Here is a 27,243-nt window from a genome sequence, read left to right on the forward strand (position 1 = left end):
AATGTACAGCATGGTGACTATAGTTAACAGTAATGTATTATCTACTTGAAAGTTGCTAAAAGAATAGATCTTAAATGTTCTCATCACCAAAAAAAATTGTAATTATGTGAAGTGGTGGACATGTTAACTAACCTTATGTTCGTAATCATTTCATAATATATACATAAATCATCATGTCATACACCTTAAACTTACAAAACGTTATATGTCAATTATATCTTAATTAGGCTGGAAAAAAAAAGACTTAAACACTAACATAGTTTCTAACAGCTCAAGGCCACCTCCCTGAGATGACCCTACCCCCACCTTAAAGTGTCTGCCTGAGAAAACTCAGGGCTGCCCCCAAAATCTACTGTTTGTTCCAGCCAACACCTGAGGACAGGGCCCCTGTCTCCCAGTCTCTGTGGGAGCACAGAATCCTAACTTCCACAATTGCCAGCTAGCAGACATGGCTGGTCTAATCGAGTTTCCACTGACTAACCCCTCATGAATTTTCACTTTCCCGACTCTACGGAGCTCCTGCTTGTCCCCCTCCTTACTCCCTAATTCTCCCTGTAAAACGTCCAGTCACCTCTGTACAAAGTGGAGTTCAGTTCACAATTGCAATAGTTATTTCTGATTAAAATCAGTCCTAATCTCTTTAACTAGTACCTGGCTTTGTTTATCGTTGACAATATAAAATATCTTTTTTGTTGTTTTAATGCATTTCTCCTTGAATTCGAGTTTTACTGATATTCAGAATGTCATTTCTTCTTTTTTTTTGCTAGCATTTGCTTTTCATATCTTGATCCCATTTGAGTCATTTTGTTTTTACAATTAATTGTTATAAATGGCATACATTTTTTGACTTCAGTTTTTCCTTATAATGAGTTGGCCTAGAATTATCTTTAAATAAATTTTAGAAATAGAATGTGAGGTATGTGTGTGTGGTGGTGTTGGTGGTAGTGGGATCTTGGAGCAAGAGATTCTGGAAAGATGGTGATCTGAAGACCCTCCCGTCCTTTCTCCCCCACCTCCTCAGTGTTAAATAGCTACTGGTGGCTGGTATCCAAGGACATCTGAGGGGAGGAGACTGTGCAGCACTCTTTGCTGCTATGGGCTGGATGAATGCCTGGAGACAAACATCAGAGGGACCAGAGTATCAGGATGATAAGTCCTAGGAGGTATTTTGTTTGCAGAGATCTGTGGATTTCCTGGGGGAATGTTAGCACCAGCAACTACCACCCAGGAGTGTTTGTGGTCTCTCTGGTCTGCAAAAGACCAAGAAAAAGCTGTATGGATGGGAGGAGTCCTTCCTGACCCAGCATCTGGGCAAGTATGAGGAATCCAGGTAACTGGGCTTGTCCCAGGCCTCAGCAACCAACAGGTGGCCTTTCTGCTCTACACTCCTGACCAAAATGGAGAGAAGTCACTTTGCCTTTCACAACTTTTGGGAACGTGTCACCTAAAGCACTCCAGCAATAGACCTGAACCCCACTGAGCCAAAAGAAAAAGAGAAAACGACCACCCATCTAGAAGAGCCTGAAAGATGAGTCAGATCAAACAGACCACAAAACTCTGCAACACAAAGATGGAAGAAACTCTATCTCTGAGTAGAAAAATAATGAAGGCATTTATAGAGATTCGAGTGAACACTAGAAAGTGCATGAGTGCCAACAAAAATATGCAAATGAGCTGAGGAAGAGAGTGACCAATTGTGGTAATGGACCCCCAAAGAGTCTCAGAACCTGCGAACACGTTACCTTCTGTGTGGGATTAAGTTAAGGCTCTTGAGATGGGAAGGTCACCCAGGTGGGCCCAATGTAATATGATTAGGACAAGGGTCCTTATAAGACGGAAAGACCGTCAAAGGCAGAAGGAGATGCGATGACTGACAGCAGAGGTTGAAGTGATGTGCTTTAAAGATGGAGGAAGAGGCCACAAGCCAAAGAGTGCAGGTGACCTTCTGAGGCTAGGAAGGACAGGAAAAGGAGTCTCCTCTAGAGGAAGGACCAGCACTGCCAACACTGGTTTTAGCCCTGAAAGATTCATTTCAGACGAGTGACCTGGAAAGCTGTACAATAATTTGATTGTTTTAAGCCACCAACTTTGTAGTAATTTGTTACAGCCTCAATAGAAAACCAGAGACCCCAATGAATGTCGTAAGTTAGAAGATTGAATGGAAGACTTATCTACATGTATAGGAACAAAGTGAAAAGAGATGTAAAGTTTGAGGGAAAAGGTAAGATATTTGGAGGATAGATCCAGGAGACCTAATCAGTAACAGATTTTATGAAAGGAGAAAAAGAGATGGAGGGGAGGCAAGAATGAATTTCCCACACACACAGAAATATATAACCTACAGAGTTAAAGGCGCACCAAGGACAGGCAGGATTGATGAGAACAGACAAACACCTGGGCACATCCTGGCAGGATTCCTGACTGCAGTGGCATTAGAACTGTTGTTTCTCTTTGTACTTTTTCTTTGGCAAAAGGGAAATATCTTTGTTGTTGATTTTTTCCAGTTATAAAATGATATATTTCTAATGTTAGAAAATCAGATAATATAGACAAATATTTAAAAAATAAAAATTACTTGTATGTCTATCACTCAGAGATAACCACTATTAACATTTTTAACAGCTTGATTGAGGCATAACTGACATTAAAACATTGTACATATTTAAAGTATATAATTTGATAAGTTTAGACATATTTACTCTTCCGTGAAACCATCACCACAAGCAAGATAGTGAATATATTTATCAATACCATAGTTTGCTCACGCCTCTTTGTAATCCTTCCTCCTGCCCCTTTCTGCCTCCTACCTGGCCCATCCCCAGGCAACCACTGCTCTGTCTTTTGTCACTATAATTAGTTTGCGTTTTCTAGAATTTTATATAAATGGAATCATACAGTGTGCATTCTTTTTTGTCTGGCTTCTTTCTCTTAGCACAATTATTTTGAGATTCATCCAGGTTTTGCATGTATCAGCAGTTCTTTTATTTAATTTTTTTTTGCTGTGTACTCTTCCAGGTCTAATTATCCCCCATTCCTGAGGCTCGACTGTTTTTAGCACCCTACCCAATGCCCCATGAATTGGGAGGTTATTCCACTCTGGTTGGGAACAGGCATGATTTCTGGCCCGGTGTGAGATCTGAGTACCAGTCCCTCTTTCTTTTCAGGTGGTCCTTCCCCTGGCCTCGAGTAGTTTCCTCACGTGCAAAGCTGATCAGCGCTCGGCTGAGCGCCTGAAGGGGATGCTCTGCAGGTCTCCAGAGTTCCCTCTCTGTGCAGTCCTCCCCTCTCTGGTCCCTTCTCTGTAAGCTGTAGCTGCTCTGGTGCCTCGGGATTCTGTGCTCCATCTCCTCCAATCCAGGACTCTTCCAGGCTCTGCCTGGGTCCCTCCTCCTGGTACCATGGCCTGGACAAGGCACAGGACCTTACAGACAGCAAACTGGGGATATCACAGGGTGCACCTCATTTGTTTGCTGTTTCTCTGGAACCATGGTGCTTCACTAGTCATGTCAATGTCTTCAAAATGGTTTCATATATTGTATGCTGTTTTTAGTTGTTTCAGGCAGAAGGGTAAATCCATTCCCTCTTACTCCAACTTGCCCAGAATGACTGTGAACATTTTAGTATATATATTCCCGGAATTTTTCTTATGATGTACTTATATGTTTTACTTTTGGCTGCATATCACCTTTCTTCCCTTTTCTAGTAACATGACCCTTTCCCTTCTTCTCATGGAGAACTGCTCCTTCCACATTCGGTGTCAAGTGGACCAGACAATCATAGTAACTTCCCACCGCGTAGTCACTGGGTGGGCACGTGACCGAGGTTGGTTCAGTCACATAGGAACTCCTCTGGTTACTACGAATAGTCAGGGCAATTGACTGAGCTGGGAGAAGCCAACTTCTTTCTTGCTCTTTTTCCATTTGGATATAAAGATAGAGGGCTCTCTTTCCTTAGATCAAATTTTCTAAGGATCTGCTCCCAGAACTCCTGGCAGCCAAAGTCTATCTTATTTGGAAAAAACATCTTTGCAGACGTAATTAAGGATCTCAAGATGATATATCATTGTTCATTCTCCAAGTGGTCCCTAAATCCAATGACAAGTGTCTTTGTAAGAGAAGTAGAAGACACAGAAGAGGAGAAGGCCATGTGCAGACAGAGGCAGAGGCTGGAGTTAAGCAGCCACAAGCCAAGGATTACCTGGAGCCACCAGAAGTGGAACAGGCAAGGAAGGATTCTCCTAGAGCCTTGGGAGGGAGTGTGGCCCTATGACACCTTGACTTCAGAATCCTGGCCTTGAGAACCACGAGAGAATAAATGTCTGTAGTTTAAGCCTTCCAGTTGGCAGTACTTTGTTATGGCAGACTTAGGAAACTTATACAGCAGGGAAAACGGATCTGTGTCGTGGTAAATTAGGCAGAATGGAAGTGAGGAAAAAACACTGTATTATCAATAAAGACCATACTTAAAAATAAAATTGTAAGTATTACAGACAGCCTGAGAATTGCCTGCAGATACAAGAAAGAGAACGTTCTCTTGCAGAGCAGAGCGGACACAGAAGAAGAAGGCAGAAGGATGATTGAAGAAGAGAATCTGAATATAAGCAGGACAAAACCCACATCCTTTAGCCATCCTGACTGAAGGGCTTAGCAGTCTTCGTGATAAGGTACTGAGGGTTGTTATCAGAATCACACTACATAACTTGTTGTTTGACACACAGATATTTGGGGTTCAATTAATTACAACTGTATGTTTATCTAACTTAATACATTATTTTCTTTTATTGACAAAACCCAAAATTAAAAGGATCACTTCCTATTTTATTATTGATAGATGCCTGAATTGAGTGGCTATCAAATGAGCCTGGTTATGATGTTGGTGCCAAGGGAGTAGACTGGTGCCTGAAAACGGGTTGTTCCTGTCTGAGAATACCACTTGTTACTATCGTGTAAGCAGCCTCTCAAAGATACCACTGCTGTAGTCTACATAAGACACCTACTTCTGTTAAATTTACAAAATATTTGTTTCGAATACCTGTACATTTTTCCATGGAAAATTTCTTTTAAAGATTTCCCCCTTTTCTTTTTCATGTGTGTAATATACTATCTAAGTAGCCCTGGCATTTCAGGGGTCAAGTGAGGCTGGAGTGGAGGCAAAGTGTGTTGAAAATGTTTTCGTTTTTTAAAAGATTTTATTTATTTTAAATTTATTTTTATCTTTTATTTTTCCTTCTTCTCCCCAATGCCCCCTAGTACATAGTTGTATACTCTAGTTGTGGGTCCTTCTCGTTGTGGCATGTAGTATGCCACCTCAGCGTGGCTTGATGAGCTGTGCAAGGTCCGCGCCCAGGATCTGAACTGACGAAACCCTGGGCCTCCAAAGTGGAGAGCGCGAAGTTAACCACTTGCCCGGGGGCCAGGCCCTGAAAATCCTTACTTACAAAATTGAGGATGCCTGCTTGTTTTCTTGGTGTCCCAAAGTGCTAGTTACCACTCTAGACAGTGCACTTTCAATGACGTGACCAATGTGAATGACGGTAATAAAAGACTCAGACCTCTTCCTCTTCCTCGTCTTCCTCCTCTAGCTCCTCATCAGCCTCGGCTTCCGCCTGGTAGTCTTCTGTTTCTTCATCATAATCTTCCAAAGTTAACTCCCATGCAGGGTACTGAAAAGGTTCTATAAAAGAAAGAAGAAACATCTGGGAAGATATTTTTAGGATAAAAGGATATTAGCATATCATAGTAGTCAAAGATTTGGAAAATTAATTACAATGACTGATTCTCTTAGTTTAAATGTGTATGCAAATAGGCCTTTACAAATTCGTCGAGTGACCACTGGCCAGTTTGACCAGTGCTGTCTGTGTCCCAGGGCTGTTCTGATTGGTGGGAGCCTGCGCTGTGAGAGTTGTTAAATATTTCAGATATCATCTCTGGATATATTGAACGTTTTACTTCATAAACCATCAAGAAAGGCTTTAAACGTTCACAGTGCTTTTAATAATATTACCTGCTCTTGACAATAAATGTTATGATTACAGCCCTTACTTTCCATAGTCTCCATCACTTTTTGAAGTAGTTCCTCTGGAGTTTTGTCAGCAATCTCCAATTTTAAAATCTGAATGAAAGAGTCATTGATTGTTGCTTCCAGCAGTTGCCAGGCAGAGCGGAAAGATTTAACCTGCTCTTTAAGTGGCTCCATTTCAGGGACATCAGGATAAGCATCTTCTGGAAACTCAGGTAGTACAACTTTTGAGTAAAGGCAAAAGGAAAAAAAAGAGGCTTCAAATATTATATCTTTAGTCATATTGCCAAAATACTTTATACTTTATAATATTTTAAAAACATTTGAAAGAAATAGCGTTCTAAGCAATACTGTACATTTATAAGTTCATATTTTAATTATGCTCTGTTCCTTGTATTGGCTGTAGATGAATTATTAACCATTAATAAAATCCAAATTATTTGGATAATTAATATGAATTTAATATGGACTTCAACTGTTAATAAAATGTATAAAATAAAATTTGATGAAAAACAATGTTATAAGCTGTCAAGATACACTTTTAATGTAATAAGCTAAATAAATATATCACACATCAACTGGCATACAAGATAGAAATAAGTAGGAAGTTGATACTACGCCTAAAATAGGGGACTAGGCCCTTCGTAAGACAATCTGAAGAGCATGTTTACACACTAACTGCTTTTATTTTATAATCTAACCTGTTTCAGGTAATTCTTTAGTTTCCATGTCCTCTTTGGATCCTTTTGGAATTTCTCTTTCAACTGTAGTATCCTCAGTAATCTCAGATACTTAAAAAAGAAATCTAATAGTTAGTGTTTGAATTTTAAAACATTATTTCTTTATGAAAGTTTTGGCACAAAGAAAATTTCAAAATGCAGTTTAAATTGTATATACTATGTCTAATTGAAAATACAATTCCTGTTAGGTAAAGTATAGCCTAAAAATACCTAATAGAATAAGGCAGAGAATGAAGAATATTCTTAAATATACAAAAGGACAGGGGCTGGCCCCATGGCCAAGTGGTTGGGTTCATGCACTCTGCTTTGGCAGCCCAGGGTTTCGCAGGTTCTGATCCTGGGTGTCGATATGGCACTGCTCATCAAACCATCCTGAGGTGGTTTCCCATATAGCAGAGCCAGAAGGACCTACAACTAGAATATACAACTATGTACTGGGGGGCTTTGGGGAGAAGAAGAAGAAAAAAAAGATTGGCAACAGATGTTAGCTCAAGTGCCAATCTTTAAAAAATGAATAAATAAATATAGTGGCTACAAAAAACAACCCAAAAAGGATATTGACCAGAATAATAACTGACACATGGTACATACAATTCTGACTGATAACTATTGTTAAATATTATTCAAACTTCTGTTTACATAGCATCAGACCAGCAGTACCTGATATTTCTTTTAGTTTCTTATTAAGATACCCATGAAGATACACCAAAAGACCATAAAGTGACAATAGGATGATGATATGCCAAAGTCTCAGTTTTGGGTGTAGGTTTGGTGAAATTGAGAATAATATTAATTAATATCACTGTTGAAGGTATAGATCGAAAGCTATTTTTCTGGATGATACAAGACGTGCTTCATGTACAGATCTAGCACATATGGTTTCAGGGAAGGAAGTACTAATCATCTGTCTTCTCACCCCACAGTCTCTCCTGGTTCTGAGACACAAGTTTTGTGTGGACTAAATACATATATAGATAAATAATCTCTATTCATCTATCTGTCTATCTATCTATCTATCTATCTATCTATCTATCTATCTATCTATCTTTGTTCTGTGACACTGTGGAAACTGTCTTCTAAGTTAGCTAAAGTAATGGTTGAGTCCTCTTTCTACAGAATCTATAATGTTTGATACTCAAGAGAGCAGATATTAAAAGGGGACAAGCCTTGGGCTTGCCTGCTGGCAGCATGTTTAATTATAAGGTACTCAGTTGCCTAAGAAAAGAATGACAAAGACAAGAAGACCACCAAGAATATACAGAGAATTCTAAACTTGTCTTAGCTTCTGTGGCTTAATCCGAGACTGCAATAGTTAGGGATGAAGATTCAGCCTCAGTCTAGAAAAGTCACACAAGATCAACACTTACTAAATATCACAACTTGAACTAGGTTGATGCACAATAACTTGACCTTCAGGAATATCTGAGAGTATCAGGCAAGAAGTTTAAGTGAAATGTGTGTGTGTGTGTGTGTGTGTGTGTGTGTGTGTCTGGTGGTTCTTAGAAATACTCGACCTACCCTTTGTGTTGCTTACCCTACTCTACCTGCCAAAGTTGGATATATAGTCTGCTCCACTCAAGGAGAAGTCAACAGCAACAAAACAACAACAGCGACAACAACAACAAGGCCTATGAAAAGATCTTATAATGAAGGAAAAGAGAGTATGATCCTAAGATGCAGATAAAGAGCTTGCTTCTGAAAAAGATTTCTTATAGAAAGCAAAGTAAAGTAAAGTAAATTTTAGAAGATAAATGCTTGGTGTACTCAAAAAGCACAGGAGGACAACAGAATCTATGAAATAGGAACCATGAGGCAAAAAGAGAGATCAACCTAGGATAAAGGCAGAAATACAAGAAAGCTAGTTGAAATAAAAAAACAATGCAAGGAAAGAAAAAGTGCAGTAGCAGAATTAACATATGCATCAGGGGAGAGGCAGTAAGGAGCATAAAATAAATCAGAGACGAGGAGGATAACAACTCTCCAAAGAATGCAGGGAGAAAGAACAAAGAGATGAAAACTATCAGGAAGAAGAAGATGAATATGGTTGAGAAACAATAACTATGTAACCAAAAAATAATAAGTGATCCTGAAAAAGGAATCTGAAGCAATAAATGAAGATATAATTGAAGAAAACCATTTTGAGCTAGACGAAGACTGTGGTATGAAGAGAAAAAGAGCTCAGCAAATTCTAGGAAAAATTGCTCATATCCAGCAAAGTTTTAAAAAATAATGGTATTGAAAAATATCCTTTGAGGGGCTGGCCCCGTGCCAAGTGGTTAGGTTTGTGCGCTCCGCTTCGGTGGCCCAGGGTTTTGCTGGTTTGGATCCTGGGCATGGACATGGCACCACTCATCAGGCCATGCTGAGGCAGCATCCCACATGCCACAACTAGAAGGACCCACAACCAAAAATATGCAACTATGTACTGGGGGGCTTTGGGGAGAAAAAGGAAAAACAAAATCTTTAAAAAAATATCCTTTGAACATCCCTGCAGGAGAAAGAAAAGAACATAAATTAAGTGATATCAGATGTTTCCTTGTGTTGAGGACAATGGAACAATGTCAACATGCAGGATCTTGAGAAGAGGTTATGATAATAATTTAATAGCTTCTAAGTTGTTTTTCATGTGTGAAAGCAATAGAGTTGCAAGAACTCACACAATATACCACCTTGGATATTTAAAAAATTAATCAGAGATATAGGCCAGATGACTAAGAGAAGAATCAAAATGAAAATCTCACAAATGGAGAAACTGTGGGATTTGGGAGACATCCCAAGGGTATTATCAACAATCCCAACACTACATAGCTGCATAAATCTACGGCCAGTTCTAACAGACTGGAAAGGACTGGCCACACCAGTGGGCATTCAACAATGTGGAAGAGTTGTGCCCTCTTTTTCAGAATAATACCTGGAGGAAGTTTATAAATAATTTCAGTATGAATAGTTATAGTTTGTGAGAATAACTCTGTGGTAGGACTTAAGAAATGTCCCAGAGAAAACTTTTCTCTTAAGTCCAAACAGGTCACAGGTCACAACGAAATCCCATGATAGAAAAACTGAAAGGAAATACATCAGAATGTTAAATATTTATTGCCTTTTGCTGGAAGAACTCTGGTCATTTTCTCTCATCTTTCTATTTGTATGCATTCTACATTTTTTATAATTAGCACACATTATATCAAACTTGACTGGATATCCGAATGATTTTTAAACACACAATTCAACATTGATTATACCAGAAGTATGATCACTGTCTTTGAGAGACTTTCCCCAAATTTTAAGTGGTCTATATTCTACTCAACACGTCAATTCATTGTGACCTGTGGACACACTGTGCAGCTAAGTCATCCTAGAGTTTATGTTTTCAGGATCAGATTTTTCATACTGAGCCTTTTCTATGATTTAAGGCAATAATTTATAAAACTTTTCACAGGCTAAATTTTTTCTCCTATGGCAGTAGTTCTCAACTGTTAGCAAGTATAAGAATTATCTGAGGTGTTCATTAAAATGTAGATTCCTAAACTCCATCCTTACTGAACTTACTGAACCAGAATGTGGGTTAAAATAAAGAACCTTAGGTGATGCTGACGCAGGTGATCTACCCCACAAGAAAACATTTCTTGGGGATGTGGAACTCTAAAGTTTCAGTTGAGCATTTGTTTAAGAATTTGAGCAGATTAAAACCTGCTTCTTGAGTAAAATCTTGAACTCTGGCCCTAGGCAATCCCGCCCCTAGGCATTCCTGCAACCTGCAATCTGGCAAGGAGAGTAGGGTGCATACTGTCGGGCTCCTTCACATCCTCTCTAACTCCTCTTTTCCCTGGCCTTCGGCCATACAGGCAGCAAAGCCAAATCAAATCCCCAGATTCCCTGCAGCTAAGAGTGGCCAGTGACACAATTCTGCTTGATGAAGTGTAGGTGGGAGTCCCTCGAGTTTATCTATTTCCTGAATTAAAAATAAAAAGTTAAAGCTTGCAAGGGGAAAGCTTGTCCTTAGCCCTTTGCTGCTTCCTGCTTCTCCAAGCCTGTAATGCAGACATGTTTTGATGCAGCAGCCACCGTTTGATTGTGAGGATGGAAGAACAGGAGGACAGAAGATGCTTGGATCTTGGATGACATCTCTGTGCTCTCAAACCAGCCCTGAACTCACCAATGAGACACATCTCTTATTTAAGACAGTGTTTTTGGCATTTCTGTTATTTGGAGACAAATGCAATCACAATATATACAGATAGAATGGCCTTCCACTTAAGCAAGGTCGGCAGTATGCTTCTTAATTTAGAAAGTCAATCCTGTCAGTTGCTTGATAGTTGAAGTCCGTGATCAACCCTTAATCAACAACGTTGATCATCAGTACTCCAGAATTTATCAGAGGTAAACCTTGAATTGTTTGCTGCTTAAATCTGGTCAGGTGTCTGGCTAATAGGGTGGCAAGAAGGGACTTGCAGAATGTGCAGTAATTGCTCACTCCAGGCTGCCCAGTCTGGTCCTAATAACATGCTGAAGTCAGGCTTTACCTGGCAGAGATTCAGTAGACTGGGTCTTGATCAGACCATGGCATTGGTTTTTACACAGCCTTGAAGGAATCACTGGTTTTTGGGACACGCTATCTGTGCAGTAGCTACTATGAGGGCTGTCCTTAAATATCCCAGATGTCTGCTGTCCTCTGTTCCTTTTCTTTGAGTTGCACTTCCTGTAATGGGCTGAACTGTGTCCCTACGAAAGATATGTTCACATTCTGACCCCAGGTTCCTGTGAATGTGATCTTATGTAGAAATAGAGTCTTTGCAGAAGTAATTAGTTAAGGACCTCCAATGAAAGGTGTCCTTATAAAAGGAGAGGCACACACACTCACACAGACACACACTCACACAGACACACACACACACAGACACACAGAAGAAGGCCATGTGAAGATAAAGGCAGAGATTGGAGTGATACAGCTACAAACCAAGGAACATCGAGGATTGCCAGGAGCCCCCAGAAGGTAGGAAGAGGAAAGAAAGAATTCTTCCTTGGAGCCTTCAGAGGGAGCATGGCCCTGGTAACACTTTGATTTTAGACTTCTAGCCTCCAGATCTGTGAGAGAAGAAATTTCTGTTGTTTTAAACCACCAAATTTATGGGAATTTGTTACAGCAGCTCTAGGAAACGAATACATTTCCCAATACTTACTTGAAAACAAGCATTGGAGAGCAATGTGGAATTTATGAAGATTTGGCAAGGGAGAGATGAAAGAGACTTTATATCACACAGTCTGCAGCAGACCCTGTTGCTAACTCACCCAGCGGCCATTTTCCTCTTCTTCCTTCCTGTCAGAGCTGTGCTTTTGTTCCGGTGTTTATCCCCTCCTCACATGGCTGAGGGAGGGTGACCCCATCTCCAGCTCCAGGAATTTATCCTGATTCATCTAAGCCCAAAATGTTGATTCCTTTCCTTCTGCTATTTGGGGAGGGAAGTGATTTTGAGAGCTCTAAGTTTTAGTTTAGCTTAATTTAGGATAGGAATCCTGAGCTCTGACCTTCTCAGAATTTACATCAGGCAGATGAGGAGCAAAGCCCTAAGTGCCAGGCTGGTAATGATGATGCTAAAGCATCAACTATTTGCCAGACACTATGCTAGGTGCTTTAAATGTTTCTGTCCCTACAAAAACTCTGCTGGGTAAATATTCCTAACGCTGTTTTACAAATGAAGAACTTGAGGTGCAGAACAATGATATAAACTTGTCATATAGCAGCCAGAGTGAAATTTAAAAAATGTTAATGAGATCATATGACTACTTGCACTTAGAGAAAACGCCATACTCTCTAAGCCTCTGGCCTCTGCCTTGCTCTCCAACCTCATCTCTCACTTCCCTCTTGCTCACTGTGCTCCAGCCACACTCAGTTTCTTCCTTGACCATGGGAGCTGTGCTCACCTCTGAGCCTTTGCAGTGGCGAGATGTTTGTCCAGATCCTTTTCAGCCTTTCTGTCTTGCCTCAAGTGTTATCTTCTCAGATGACACTCTTCCATGACTATAATGTTTAGTGTTGCCTCTTCCAAACCATACCCATAGTCTCCGCCTGCTCATTCATTCAACAAGCATTTATTGGGCACCTACTATATCCCAGCTACTGCTTTAATACTTTCATATATTTTCTTCATGGCACTTAACACTATTGTAAATTACCTTAGTTATTTACTTGTTTGTTTTTGTTCTTCATCCCACAGAATGAGTGTTCCTTGAGGGTAGGGACCTTGACTATCTTGATCATGCAGAGTCCCTATTACCTAGGGCAGTCCTGTTGCTTTGCCTGGCACTTGGAAGGAATTCAATAAATATTTGTTAAGGGAATGGATAAATTTCCCAATGTTCATTAATAGCTGACTCTATTATATCTCCATGAAGCTCTTGGAATGAAGCACTGTGATGCAAGCCAATGGTTCCTCTAAGCTCATGTTCTTGCAAGTTCCATGCACAATTTGCCTATACCTAACCAGTACATAAAGAGAGCAAATTAGGAATGATCAAAGTGATTAACTAGCCTCTGAATGCATCAGAATGTTATTGACCTTCAAGCAATACATGTGTCATTCCATTTTAAGAAGGCTAGAGTGACAACAGGATTGAAATGAGACTTCAGTCACCCTATCTGAGCATTGACAGAGGTAATGATTATCTTGTGGCCCCAGACAGAAGTCAAACTCCAAAGGAAAAGATGTATTCCCTAGCAAGAGGCATAAAAAACCTGTTTTGGGTATGTATTAATCTCATGTAGCTGCCGTAACAAATTTGGTGGCTTAAAACAACAGAAATGGATTCTCTCACAGTTCTGAAGCCCGGAAGTCACAAGTCAAGGTGTTGGCAGGGCTGTGCTACCTCCGGAGGTTCTGGAGAGAATCCTTTCCTGCCTCTTCAAGCTTCTCTTGGCTGCTGCCATTCTTTGGCTTGAGGCTGAACCACTCCAGTGTCTGCCTCCATCTTCACATCACCTTCTCTGTGTGGGGGTCTAACCTCCCTCTGCCTCTCTCTTATAAGGACACTCGTGATGGTATTTAGGGCCCATATGCATAATCCAGGATAATCTCCCCATCTGAAAATATTTAGTCACATCTGCAAAGACCTTTCTTCCATATAAGATAACATCTGCAGGTTCTGGGAATTTGGATGTGGATATATGGCGGCCAACATCAGCCCACCATAGGGTACTCTGGGTAATGTAAAAAAAATCCCAAAGTAATGGATTTATGTTAGGGCAGTTTTTTCTTTCTTTTTTTTATTGCGGCAAAATACACATATAAAATTTACTGTCTTAATCATTTTTAAGTGTACGGTTCAGTAGGATTAAATGCATTTACGTTGTTGTGCAACCATCCCCACCATCCATCCTCATAACTCTTTTCATCTTGTAAAACTGAAACTCTATACTCACGAAACAGTAACTGCTCATTCTCCCCTCCCCCTAGCTCCTGGCTGCCACCATTATACTTTGTCTTTATGATTTTGACCATTCTGAGTACCTCACATAAGTGGAATCATACAGTATTTGTCTTTTTAGGACTAGACAGGGCAGTTTTAAGTGAAAAAAAATTGATTACTTAAGCTATTTAGAGGAGGAGACTTTGTGGGAAGGGACCCTTGGATGGAAGAAGTAAACACTAGCTAAACCAGAGCAGACCCTCTGTGAACGAGAATATGGTTTAATATGGCAAAACAGAGCCATGATTTCACAGAGGTGAACCAGCCCTGGAGAAGCCCAGTGATGTCTACAGCATTGGGCTAGACCTGACCCTAAATGGAGTAGGATACTGGCTTTAGAACACCAAAGTAGGCTCCCTGGGGGAAAGAATGAGATAAAAGGCAACAAAAACAAATTGTCCGCTAGACCTGTTCCATTAGTGAATCCTAATTGTGAGACATTGTGGGTACTGGAACTCTGGGGATGTGTTTGATGGGTCATATTTAATGGATGGCAGTTTCTTTTATTTCTCTGGGTACTTTGTGGTCTGTTCTGTAAAAGGCAGGTGGGTGAGAGAACTGTTGTCAGCCTCATTGGTTAGGTACTGAAGAAAATAATGAAGTTTCGGGGTGGGAACTCCAGTCAATAGAGGCGTGGGACTCTTAAAGGGAAATTGGGTATTTCATCCTGCTGGCATCTCTGTCTGGCACAAGGAATCTGATTTTATATTCTTTGTCCCATAAAGGTAATGCCAATCCATGTAGTAAAAATGACCTATGTTGAACTTGAGATTTCTTATTGTAAAAATTCCACTTAGTCCTGGTTCTTTTACTAGCTAACAGCAGGTTCCCAGCCCTTAATTGCTCCAGGTTGGTCTCTAGCTGCTGGTATCTGAAGACCTTTAGTTGGTAGGATTAGTTTCTAATCCAGTACTAACTGTGCTTGGAAGCTCTTAGGAGCCTCACTCCCGCCATGGTGGGCACCTACCTTGCTATGTTAAGCCGACCCTCCAGTCCTGAGAGTGACTTTTATTGCCCATAGATTCCTTCTTGCCCTGTCCCAACCCACCAAACGGAGGCAGCACTGGCTTCATGAGTGTGCGACCTGTGTGCCTGCACAGGATTTCTTGCTCAGAAAGGCCTCACACTTAGTTTAAAGCTCTTTGGTTGTCATTTTGAAATTTTTAAGAATTTTATCATTGCACTGTGTTTTGTACGTGAAATCCAAAAGGACTCCAACGGGATAATAGAGCATGCATGTGGGCAGAGAGATACACTATATATGTTTGTAATTTCTTGCCATCTCATTCTCATGAGCGTTTCTGATGCCTCCTCATGAGCGGAGAACTCCAGGGGACTCACGATGTGTGAGAGTAAGTGTGACTAAGTGGTTTGGGGAGGGGAGGATGCTGACAGCCCTGAAAGATCATGCTTTCCCTTTGAACTAGAACTTGCTTCAGATGCAGAAAGAAGGTGATACTATTTAAAGAGACATGAGTGACCAAGGAACCCCATCATAACCTTTCTTACTCATGTTACTTTCTTGTATGAGCTAAACACTCACGCTGAAGATGATGACATAGAAGGAAAGGAAAAGATAGGGCAGCCCCGACTTCCCTTTCCTTTCAGTCTTTTCCTAATGATTAGGAAGCTAAAGGTAGAGAGTGCTGTAGAATATGTGCATACTAAGAAGTGAAATAAAAAGTTGGAGTTAATTTTGTGCATGAAACTTAGTGTTCTGGTAAGAATGAAACACATATGCATGTACGAGCTGCAAAATATGAATTGTGTAATTTTGGTGATTTTGCATAGGAGCGAAACGCTCTCATATTTGCATTTAAAAATTGCATTGCACAACATAGAGATGAACAATAGAATTCATCTTAATAATTTAAATTTTTAATTTTTCTTTACTTAGAATGACATTAAATAGCAAATAAAAAGCATCATGACAAGTTGAGAGAGAGACCGTAGAAGAAGAAAAGAAAAGCTTTATATTTTAGAACCTTTAATGGACTTGTTTTTTGCTTTTCGAACAACGTGCCCCACAAATGAGGCAGCTGGCCCTCCTCCTGAGTGCCAGCACTGGGGCAGAGTAGACCCGGCTTTCCCACCACACTTCAAGTTCTGAGATTTGGACTGAATGACTATTCTCTGGGCGCTCATCTCTCCATTCTTGGCCTGCTTCCATTTTATTAACATGGAAACACATATACCCATGCCTGTACACACCAACGCATGAATGGATATGAGTAGAAGGAAGGACGCGGCCCCCTATAAAGTCTCACCTGATTCAGGTTCTATTTCAGGGACCTCAGATGCTTCCGGCTCTTCAGGTAACAACCCTCTGGTCTCGCTTTCCTGGGCTTCAAACTCGTCACCTTCAAGCTCCTCTTCAGCCTCAGTTTCAGGCTCTTCCACTTCTAGAAAAAAAATGAGAATAAATAATCATTTAGTTTAGGTCGACAAAAATTCAGTTGGGTGCCAGGCATGCTGATAAGTGCTGAGCCCAAAACAAGGAATGGCCCCGACCCTCCTGGAGCATGTGGCTTTAGGAGAGAGAGAGAGATATACTAGCTACATATTTTATTTATTAAAATGTAGTGGTAAAGGGTGATGGTCATGTATTCAGAATGCTATGGGAGCACCAGCCTAAGGGTTCACTCAAAAGAAGAAATGTTTATAGCAGTGCCAGATGTTATAACAGTACAAGACTGGAAAAAGCCCAAATGTCCATTCAAAAAGGGAATGGCTAGAACTGCACTGTCTGATACGTAGCCACTAACCACAGGAGGCTATCAAGCACGTGTAATGTAGCTAGTCTATTAAATGGAGATGTGCTGTAATTATAAAATATACAATGGATTTCAAAGACTTAGTCTGAACAATTGAATGTAAAATATATCAATAAATTTGGCATTAAATACATGTTAAGATAATATTTTGGCTATAGCACATTAGATAAAATATAATTAATTTCCTCCATTTCTTTTCACTTTTTATGTGATTACTAGAAAATTTAAAGTTACATATGTGGCTTACATTATACTTCTGTTGTGCAGAACTAGGCTAGACTTTATTTTTTTCTTATAGCTAATTACAAATAATAGGGTATATTGATCAATATGTTAAGTGTAAATTTAAAAAGCATAATTCCAAGTTTTATGTCGCTGTTGCTGATGATAAGAAATATATGCGTGGAAGTCTTTCAGGGAGACGATGGGGTGAATGGTGGTGTCAGAAAATCCGTCTCCCCAATTCCCTTTAAGATATTTATGAAAGTGACTGAAAAACAAGCTACTTCCTATGCAGAGATGATATGAAAAAATAAATGAGCTTGTGTTTTGGACTCTTGTGGGAATTCCTTCCCTCAACGGGTACCTTCCAAGAATCACAGTGTAGTGGTATGAGATACCTCTGGTACCTGGATTTTAATCTAAATCTGGGTGATTAAGAACCCAGAGAAAAGCATCTTGAAGGGTCCTTGTATTTCAAAGTCTGAGCGGGACTGTAGAGCATGTGGCTTCCAAATATGTGACTTGGAATGTGGTGAATCTTTTGTGTTATATGGAGGATTTATGGTGATACATACAAGGAAGAAGGGACATTTGCTGAACCCTACTAGGGTTGGGATGAAGTTATGTGCTCTATACCAGAAACTCAAAATGTCTTTTAACTGAGTATCTCTTATAGCAAAAAACATTTATCATATACCTCCAATATGCGTATATTTAGTTTATAAGTTGTGTTCTTGTCCATATTAGGTACTTTATAAAACATACATATAAAAAGAATTTATATAATGATGCAGAAAAATGTAAAAAGTTCTGGGGCTGGCCTGGTGATTAAGTTTGCACACTCTGCTTCAGTGGCCTGGGGTTCACTGGTTTGGATCCTGGGCGCAGACCTACACACTGCTTACCAAGCCATGCTGTGGCAGGTGTCCCACATATAAAATAGAGGAAGATGGGCACAGATGTTAGCTCAGGGTCAATCTTCCTCAGCAAAAAAGAGGAGGATTGGTGGCAGAGGTTAACTCAGGGCTGATCTTCCTCAAAAAAAAAAAGTAAAAAATTCTAATACTTTTTCTAGAACCCTAATGGATAACCCGTGTAACATGTAAATCAGGAATGGATTGAAAAGTATTCTAAGATCCTTGTACTATCTGTGATTTTGTCTGAGGGATGTGTTGTATTAGTTATCTATTGCTTCCTAATAAATTACCCAAAACCTAATAAATTAACCTGTTGGTTAAAACAACAATAATTGACATATTATCCTTGCAGTTTCTGGGGTCATGAATTTGGGAGTAGGTTAATTGGTGGTTCTGGCTCTGAGCCTCTCATGAAGTCAAGTGAACATGTCAATCAGGGCTGCAGTCATCTGAGGCTTGACTGGGGCTGGAGGATTTACTTCCAACGTGGCATTCAAAGCCAGAACTGAGGTCCTCAGGGAGCAGAGAGAGCCCTACCCAAAGTCCTGACCCACAGAATTGTGTGCAGGATAAAATGGTGGCTGTCTTACAGTTGGGGGTTGCTTATTGCACAGCAATGGAAAACTGAAACAGATACTCCTCACTCTTTTGAGTCATGGACCCCTTTGGCAGTCTGATGAAACTTATGGATCCTTCTTAGAATAATGCTTTCAAACTCATAAACTAAAATACATAAGAAACCAATTATATCCAAGTATATTTTGCACTATAGGACATTTGTGCATCTTTACTAATGCATTAAATAATAAGAACTAATAGCTGGTTAATAACTACCATAATTTTGCAATATTGATAAGCATAAACAAGATATACAACTGTAATGTGATATGAAAATATCTCCATTTCTATTGGTGACAAAGTCAAGGTACTGCTGATACTATTGTGTTTTGTTGCCTATATTAATTACTAGTTTAGGGAAATACTAAATTCCAGTTAAAGGTTAGTGAAAATAAAGTTGTAATTATTTTCCCATTCAAGTTCACAGACCTCTGAATTTTATCCATGGACCCCAGGTTAAGAATCCTAAAAGGAACTATTAGAGTAAGTTCTTCTATAATGGAGAAGGAAGCTTAAGTGCAAAGACAAGGGGTAGAGAAAGAGTTGGCTTGTTTTCTCAACTCCCGCAGGATCCATCTAATAGATGTAATTCCAATAGCCATGTGTCATCCATGGCAAGGGTAACCATTTTTAGACAGGTGACACATGGTGTCGTACTGTGTACTCCTCTTAGAAGGTACACGAGTAGCTATGTGTGTCAGGAGTCTTTGCCTATGAATCCATTCTTCCAGTGACCACATAATTTATTATCCAAATTGGAACACCTTGAGAATGAATAGGAGTCAAAAAAATACTTCAGGACAATAGGCGTAAATCTGAACTCTCATGGGCAAACTGGGAAATATGGCCACCCTGTCTATAATTCACTGGAAATACTGCACTTGCTTGCAGTAATAATACAAAATTAAATGACACATTATTAATGATATTAATCTGTTTGCCTTTTGCCTTGTCTTTCATAACTTCTATTAGCCTCTGATTTTCTTCTTCTATTCTCAGTGCCTCTTCTGTGGCTTTTCTGAAATGAAAAGGTTCAAAATTTAATCATCTTTGGAAATTCACACATTGCACAATATTACAGGATTTGAGGCTTATAGTGGTAAAAATAAAGAGTAAGTTGTTCATAACATTCATTATACTTTTTATATTACAATGTAAATGTCTAATTTAGCCATATTGAGGCCAGTTAATTTTTAGGGGTTTTTTTGGGTAAGAAAAGTTGAAATGTTATACTTGGAAAAACTTTGGCTATTAATTAGGAAAACTGTCAAAATTAGTGAAGGATTGTTTAACCCCAAGTTGAAAAGGCAAATAGGAGAAGTTATACCACTTTCCCTTCTGATTAAATGAGAAATGTTGACAATATAATGCTAAGTGAAAAAAAAGTATAGTATAAAACGATGTAAAATACAACTGTAATTTTGCTTTAAAGTGTATATAAATGATGACTAAAGACTAAAGAAAACTAACCAAACAGTTAATAGTAATTATCTCTGGATGGTGGCATTATTAAAATTTTTAATTTTATTTAACATTTTTTGCATTTAAAAATCTTTCTATATTGAGTAAACAGAAAATTCATCAATTCATCTTTGTAATCATAAAAATTATTTTCTGATGAAATTTAAATAGACTTGGAATATGGCAACTTTAAACTGGAGGGAATCCATTTTTCATCAGGGTTGGAGCGCTATACCTGCCTTAATGGTGAAGACAGGTATAAGGAAAGTTAGTAAAATGATGGAGAAAGGCAACATTTATTAAAAATTAAAATGTATATACCTTTGACCTAGAAATTCTGTATCTAGGAATTTAGCTCTCAGGAATGGGCATACTACTGCACAAAGAAACATATGTAAGAAAGCGGATTGCAGCTTTTAAAAATAATATCAAAAAACTGTATCAAGTATTCACCAGCAGAGGACTAGTTAAGTAAGGTAGGGCCCATTCACATCAGAGCACCCTTGGCAGTCTTCCTAAGACTGTTGTGTTCTACAGGCCTGTCATTCTCTCATATCCAGCGCTCTTTGTGCCCTTTTCCCCTTCCTCTGAAAATCTAGTTATATTCTCTTCAAAAGTCACTATGACACCTCTTCTCCCAACAGATGTGTTTCTTGTTAATAGGGGGTGTTCTCTCACTGTATTCCAAATCCTGCATTCAAGCCTGGAGTCTTGGGGTTATTGGAGTTCTCTTCGTTCAAGACCCAAACCTGTGAGATGACTGGCTATTGTTTCTGCCCTCCTTCCCCATTCTGATTGTGTGCCACTCCACAGTCATTCTACTTAGTCCGGGCAGGGCTCTTTTGTGAAACTTTCCTTATCCAAAACCTGGATACAGCATGCTGCCGCTAAGAATCTAAGACCCGGCAAGAATGAGGAAGAACTTGCCTGCCAGTTATCACTACTTCCATAAATCACCTGCAGAGATGAGTCAAAGACAAATGGAGATGACAGAAATTAGCCTGCATTTGACTGGCACATTTGGAAACTGATGCTAGAAAAGCTGTAGAATTCAGTGTGTCTGTAGATATGTCGCCCAAGATGTAATTCTTAATCCCATTAATTTTATCTCTTTTCCAATCAAGTTTTAAGCCTTAAAATGTGTCTCTGATCATTTCTTTAAACTGTTTTACATTTTATTTGCTGCAGTATATGAAAAAAGAGTTTATGTTTTGAAATACTCATGTTGAATTTTTAAAAGCAACACATAGAAATGTAGAAAAGCCTGCTTCAATCTGGAGAAGTCTTTGCCATTAAGTAGTTTATAGAGATGTGCAAATTCAAAATCAAAAGAAGTAAAAATGGATTATAGAGATAGCTCAGAAAATTCCATATGGTAAAAGGGATGTGAAGGTAGAGAGACAGGAGGAAACGGAGATCTCTTTTTCAGTTTTCAAAAAAAAAATATAGATGTATATGCATTTTAAATTATCTGCTTAAATGTAGCCGACTTTCAGTCTAGAAATCACACGAATTTGTTTTACTCTTATCTCGATATCTTCTGTTCTCAAATATTTGACTATTTCTCATATACTGGAAAAAAATTAGGTAAGCCCTTAAATCCTAGCAGATTGTTGCTCCATTTGTAACAAAACTTTTAAAAACTAAAAGCAAAGGCCATTAGTTTGCAATTATCATCTGAATTAATACTTTTTAGTCAAATATATCAATCAATAATTTTATTAACTAATCTAACTAAATTATACTTCATATATTTTTATATTAAATTCCTAAAGGAAGGGCCAACTTAGGTGAATAATGAGTGCTGGAAAAAAATCCTCTGATGCACACTTCTCAGCTACCTGCCCTCCTCACCAATCACCCACCTCTCAGCTTCATAATTTCTAGAGTTTAAAGAACTCTCCTAAATCCTAGCTCAAATTGCTAATATCTGAAGCGGAAAGGAAATAGGATTTGAGAACGCTCCTATAGGTGTCATCATTATTAGCAGGAGATTTACTGGACTAACATAAATAAATTTAGTTCTGAAATGTCTCAGTTTTATCACTGAGAAGTAGGAATTCCCGTGGACAAATGAAAATTTTTAGTACCTAAAGAGCATGTCTCAGCAAGGAAGAACAATCAACAAATTAAGCAACTGTTTCTTTTTACACTTTCTTCTCCAATCTGAAGAACTTGATGGTTTATTAAAGCTTGATAGATATGTGTTCACATCTGTGAAAGTTCTTCATTGGCCCTGGATCAGAGGATAAGTTCTCGACGTTGAACCTGTCAACTATAAATAACTAGTCTTGTTCTCCCCTATGTAGAAAGTAGTCAGCCTTCCGATTTTAGTCACATCACACAGGTGTATTTTCATTTACTTTTTATCCTATTATTTCTTCAATTTGTGGATACTAGTGAGCAAAATTGTTGAAGTCATAGATAAATATGGTAAAAATGAAAATCTTACTCGTATTCATTTTTTTTTTTTTACAGTCTTTTGAGAAGAGATGTTTGATTTAGAATAAATTTGATTTGGGGCTGTGAAAATATCCACAACTCTGTACTTTAGAGATGCTACAAGTATTTGTGAAATTACTGATTTTCTTAGAATTAATTAGAATTGGATCTAGATAGTAGACTGTCATTTTGATTTAAAGGCATTTCATAAATATACATTGTACATAGATATTTAACAGTTATAAAAGACCCATTAGCCTGTTTTATTATGCCAGGCAGGTTTACCTTGCTGCCTCTTCCTCTGTTTTTTTCTTTTGTAGTTCGTCTAATAATCTTTCTAAAATCTTAGAGTCAATTTCAGATTTATTCTCCAAATACAGTTTGTGAAATAAATATTTTCCTGAAATACAGATGAAGAGAATAATATTAATTTTGAAGTTCAATAAAATATAGTGAGATATATTTTGGAAATTAACAATGACAAATCATTTCTACCTGTATCCAAATATATTTTCCTTTAAGCATTTACCTAAATAGAGCCCAGATTCTTTAAAATATTGAGACCATCTTAAATCCTTTTATAACAATATATATTACCATGGTATAAATAACTAAGACATGAAAAGATGACCGTATATGTGTGGGTTTATTTCTGGGCTCTCTATTCTGTTCCATTAGTCTATGTGTCTGTTTTTACGCCAGTACCATACTGTTTTGATTACTATAGCTTTGTACCAAGTGACAGAATAATTAAAATTTAGTTCTGCTATCTTTATGTACTTAATATTTCCCATTTGAGGTGAAGAAGGACTAATGTATAGTCTTTGCCCTCAACCTTATATATTTTTCATTTAAAAGTTATATAAAGTGCTGACTGGGAAGAGGAAGTTAAATCCTCAGCCCCAGAGAATAATGATAAGGTACTGACAGAACATCTAGTGATCCAGTACATTCTCTCTGGCCACCTACTCCGTGCAGTGGATGCCTCATTTGTGTACCTCTAGGTCATGCAGGGATTACTGGGGTGGTATTTGTACCTAGAGAGGGTGGGGAGTTTTCCATTTTATATTTTAACTAAAAATAGTATCAGCAATAAAACTCCACTTTCAAATTTACATAATAAATATTTACCAACCATTGTTTTCTGTATCCAATAAACAGATTATTAAATCAGGTATAATTCCCTTCTCCATTAAGATTAGCCATAGTTCTTTTACAATAGGGCAGTTGTCCAATATCCATCCTCCATATTTTGGGGCACCAGCAAATCTATCCTTGTTTTCTTGAACTACCTGTGAAAAATGACACACTGATATTACCATGATAGCTAGACAAGTCAAGGATGCTATCTTGATAAATAATTTTTGTGAACCTTAACCAAGCATCTTCTTATTTTTATTTTTATTATTTAAAAAAATTTAAATCCAACTATTTAATTTGAAATTTTTACTTCACTAATTTACGTATGGATGGCATAACAGAAAATATCATGTGGGGGCTGGCCCGGTGGCACAGAGTTAAGTGCCGACTTTTCTGCTTCTTGGCAGCCTGGGGTTTGCCAGTTTGGATCCCGGGTGTGGACATGGCACCACTTGGCAAGCCATGCTGTGGTAGGCATCCCACGTATAAAGTAGAGGAAGATGGGCACGGATGTTAGCTCAGGGCCAGGCTTCCTCAGCAAAAAGAGGAGGACTGGCAGTAGTTAGCTCAGGGCTAATCTTCCTCAAAAAAGAAAAGAAAAGAAAAGAAAAGATCATATGATAAGAAGAAAAAAGAAGAATTAATGCAACAATATCTTAAAGAACAAGAGTCATATGATAATTGGCAAGAAATTCCACTCTAACCAAGTATCTTTCAAGTTCTTCTGACTCAGAGGGAGAAAAAAAAGAGCCACTTAATTTTAAAAGAGAAACGATTTTAAAGCAATAAAGTTGTAAGTTTTAAAAATAAAGAATGGAAAGCAAAAGCCTTTATTAAATAAATGTAACAATCCTCTTTGCTATACGTTATTCAGTATTACAGAATTCAGATCCTCATTCAGAAGGCCTAGGGTAGGGCCAAAAGTCTGCATTTCTAACATGCTCCCAGATGACAATGGTCCACGGACCATACTGTGAGTAGCAAGGTCCTAGTCCAACTTCCCTTTTTTAGAGACAATACTCTTCACTCTCCTTTGATTTTCATCAGTGTGAGAGCTGAGAGGTACTGAGATGTCTACTAATAGCCAGAGGAAGGAACTGGGTCAAAACAAATCTTGCAGGTGATTAGAGAGTTCCGCTAAACTCTCCCTTACCTGCCGCCCAATCACAATAGCTTCAACACAAGTATGGCAATTAGTAATGTGGACCTGTGAATACACCAAGTCTGAGGGTTTTAAACAAGTTTGTATGCCATCAGGTCATCACAGAATATTAGAAGTCAAAGGGGAAAAGATGTCAAGAGGACCACTATAACCCTCCGACCTATGCAGAATTTAAGGTAATCTGCTTTTTGAATTTCCAGCTAAATGAAGAGCCCTTTGGAAAAAAAAGAATCTTAAACACTTTGAAAGTTTAACATAAGATCATTGGGGGTAAGAGGGAGAGAAAAAAAGCTATAAAGAAGAAATATAAGTGAAATAACTCAGACAGAGAAAGACAAATACTGTATGATGTTACTTATAGGTGGAATCTAAAAAAACAAACTCATAGAAACAGAGAACAGATTGGTGATTGCCAGAGGTGGGGGTGGAGGTGGGGGGAAATGAGTGAAGGTGGTCAAACTTCCAGTATAAGATAAGTCAGTCCCAGAGGCCTAATGTACAGCATGGTGACTATACTTAACAATACTCTATTGTATATTTGAAAGTTGCCAAGAGAGTAGATCCTAAAAGTTCTCACCACACAAAAAAAGTAACTATGTGAGGTGATGGATGTTAACTAAACTTATTTTGGTAATCATTTTGCAATATATACATATATCAAATCATTATGTTGTACACTCTAAACTCATACAACGTAATATGTCAATTATATCTCAATAAAACTGGAAAAAATATAAATAGTTAATAAAAAATTTTACTGTCCAAGTTTCAGTAGAAGATATGAAAATTAAAACAACATCAATATATAATTTATAGTTTCCCCAGCTCAGTCAATTTTTTGGAAAAAAAATTTAATGGCTTCATAGTATTTTATCAAATGAATAAATCTTAATTTGTTTAATCATCCTCTGACTGTTAAACATCTAAATAATTTATAATTTTATTATAACATAGTGATGATGTGATGAACATCTATATATAAATCTTTGTCCAAATATATATTTCTTTAGGTTAGATTCTAGAAGAAGTGTTTTTGGGTCAAAGACAATAAAGAAATGAATATTTTAATGGCTTTTCATACACATTGACACATTACTTTCAAAACATCTACATCAATTTTTCACTCCTCCTATGTGACTACATCATTACAGCCTCACTAGTATGGGTTGCTATAAGTTTTAAAAAGTCTTTGCCAAGCCAGCCCTGATGGTCTAGTGGTTAAAGTTTGGGACTTTCAGCACTTGGGTGGCCCAGGTTTGTTTCCCGGTCATGGAACCACACCACTTGTCTGTCAGTAGCCATGTTGTGGCAGTGGCTCACATAGAAGAACTAGAATGACTTACAACTAGAGTATACAACCATGCACTGGGGCTTTGGAAAGGGGGAAAAAAAAAGGAAGATTCCCAACAGATAGTAGCTCACAGCGAACCTTTCCCAGCAAATCAAAAAACAAAAAATCTTTGCCAAGTTGACGAGTGAGAAATTGTACCTCACTGTTTTAATTTTCATATTTTTATTGAAACTTGAAGATTAAAACTTTGCAATTAACCATTTGTATTTCTTCTTTGATAAAATAATCTGTTTACATCTTTTGCCTGCTTTTATATTTGGGTATTAGATTTTCCTTGATTTGTAAGAAATCGTTATATTAAGGAATTAACATGTCATTTATTATAAATACTTTCCTCAGTTTGACTTTTGCTTTGAATTTTGATTTTCATGAGTTTTTTAGTAGAGAGGGAATCATTATTAAGTAGGCTCTCTATTGAGACGTTGTTTTGAGTTCCTCCACTGCTTTTGTGCTTAGAATACTCAATCATTCCAAGATCATTTCAACCTCGCTGCACTTTCTTCTAGTTAAAAAAAATGCTGTTTTTACACTTAACTACTTAATTTATATAGAATTTTTAAAATTTGGATATAAGTTGATAATCTAAATTTTTTTCTCCCCAATAGTTCATTTTATCAACACTACTAAGTAATCCTTCCTTTCCTTTTGGATTGTCATGTAAACTTTAGCATGCACGAAATTTTTGTCCGTACTGAGGTCTGTTTCTGCGCCTTCTCTGTGGTTCTGTTGATTGTTGTTTGACTGTTAGGCTTAAGTACACTGCAGCATTACAACACATTTTACTAGCTGGTAGAGCAAGGCTCTCTCTATTATACTCTGCCAAACTCTTCCTACCTAGTCTCAACTTTTGGTTCTTCCAAATAAACTTCAGAGTTATTTTGTCAGTTTCTAAAATATATTGAGATTTTTATTAGAATTACATCAAATTTATACATTA

The 27,243-nt window shown here is 38.2% G+C and overlaps 1 protein-coding gene across 7 annotated transcripts in view; it reads right to left on the reverse strand.

Moving 5' to 3' along the window:
* Window positions 1-27,243, reverse strand: part of AK9 (adenylate kinase 9) — a 125,888-nt gene that overhangs the window by 46,911 nt on the left and 51,734 nt on the right. For all 7 annotated transcript variants that reach the window (XR_011522625.1, XM_070559282.1, XM_070559280.1 and 4 more), the window contains 7 exons: window positions 23,789-23,945; window positions 22,939-23,053; window positions 19,692-19,768; window positions 16,487-16,621; window positions 6,720-6,809; window positions 6,042-6,242; window positions 5,552-5,673 (listed from right to left, as the gene is read on the reverse strand). Coding sequence is in view for 6 of the 7 variants with exons in the window: in XM_070559282.1 (XP_070415383.1) it covers window positions 5,552-5,673; window positions 6,042-6,242; window positions 6,720-6,809; window positions 16,487-16,621; window positions 19,692-19,768; window positions 22,939-23,053; window positions 23,789-23,945 (897 nt within the window). In the remaining variant the exon portion in view is untranslated. The remainder of the gene's footprint in view (window positions 1-5,551; window positions 5,674-6,041; window positions 6,243-6,719; window positions 6,810-16,486; window positions 16,622-19,691; window positions 19,769-22,938; window positions 23,054-23,788; window positions 23,946-27,243) is intronic.

This window comes from Equus przewalskii, chromosome 9 (assembly GCF_037783145.1).
Source record: "Equus przewalskii isolate Varuska chromosome 9, EquPr2, whole genome shotgun sequence".
Lineage (NCBI taxonomy): Eukaryota > Metazoa > Chordata > Mammalia > Perissodactyla > Equidae > Equus > Equus przewalskii.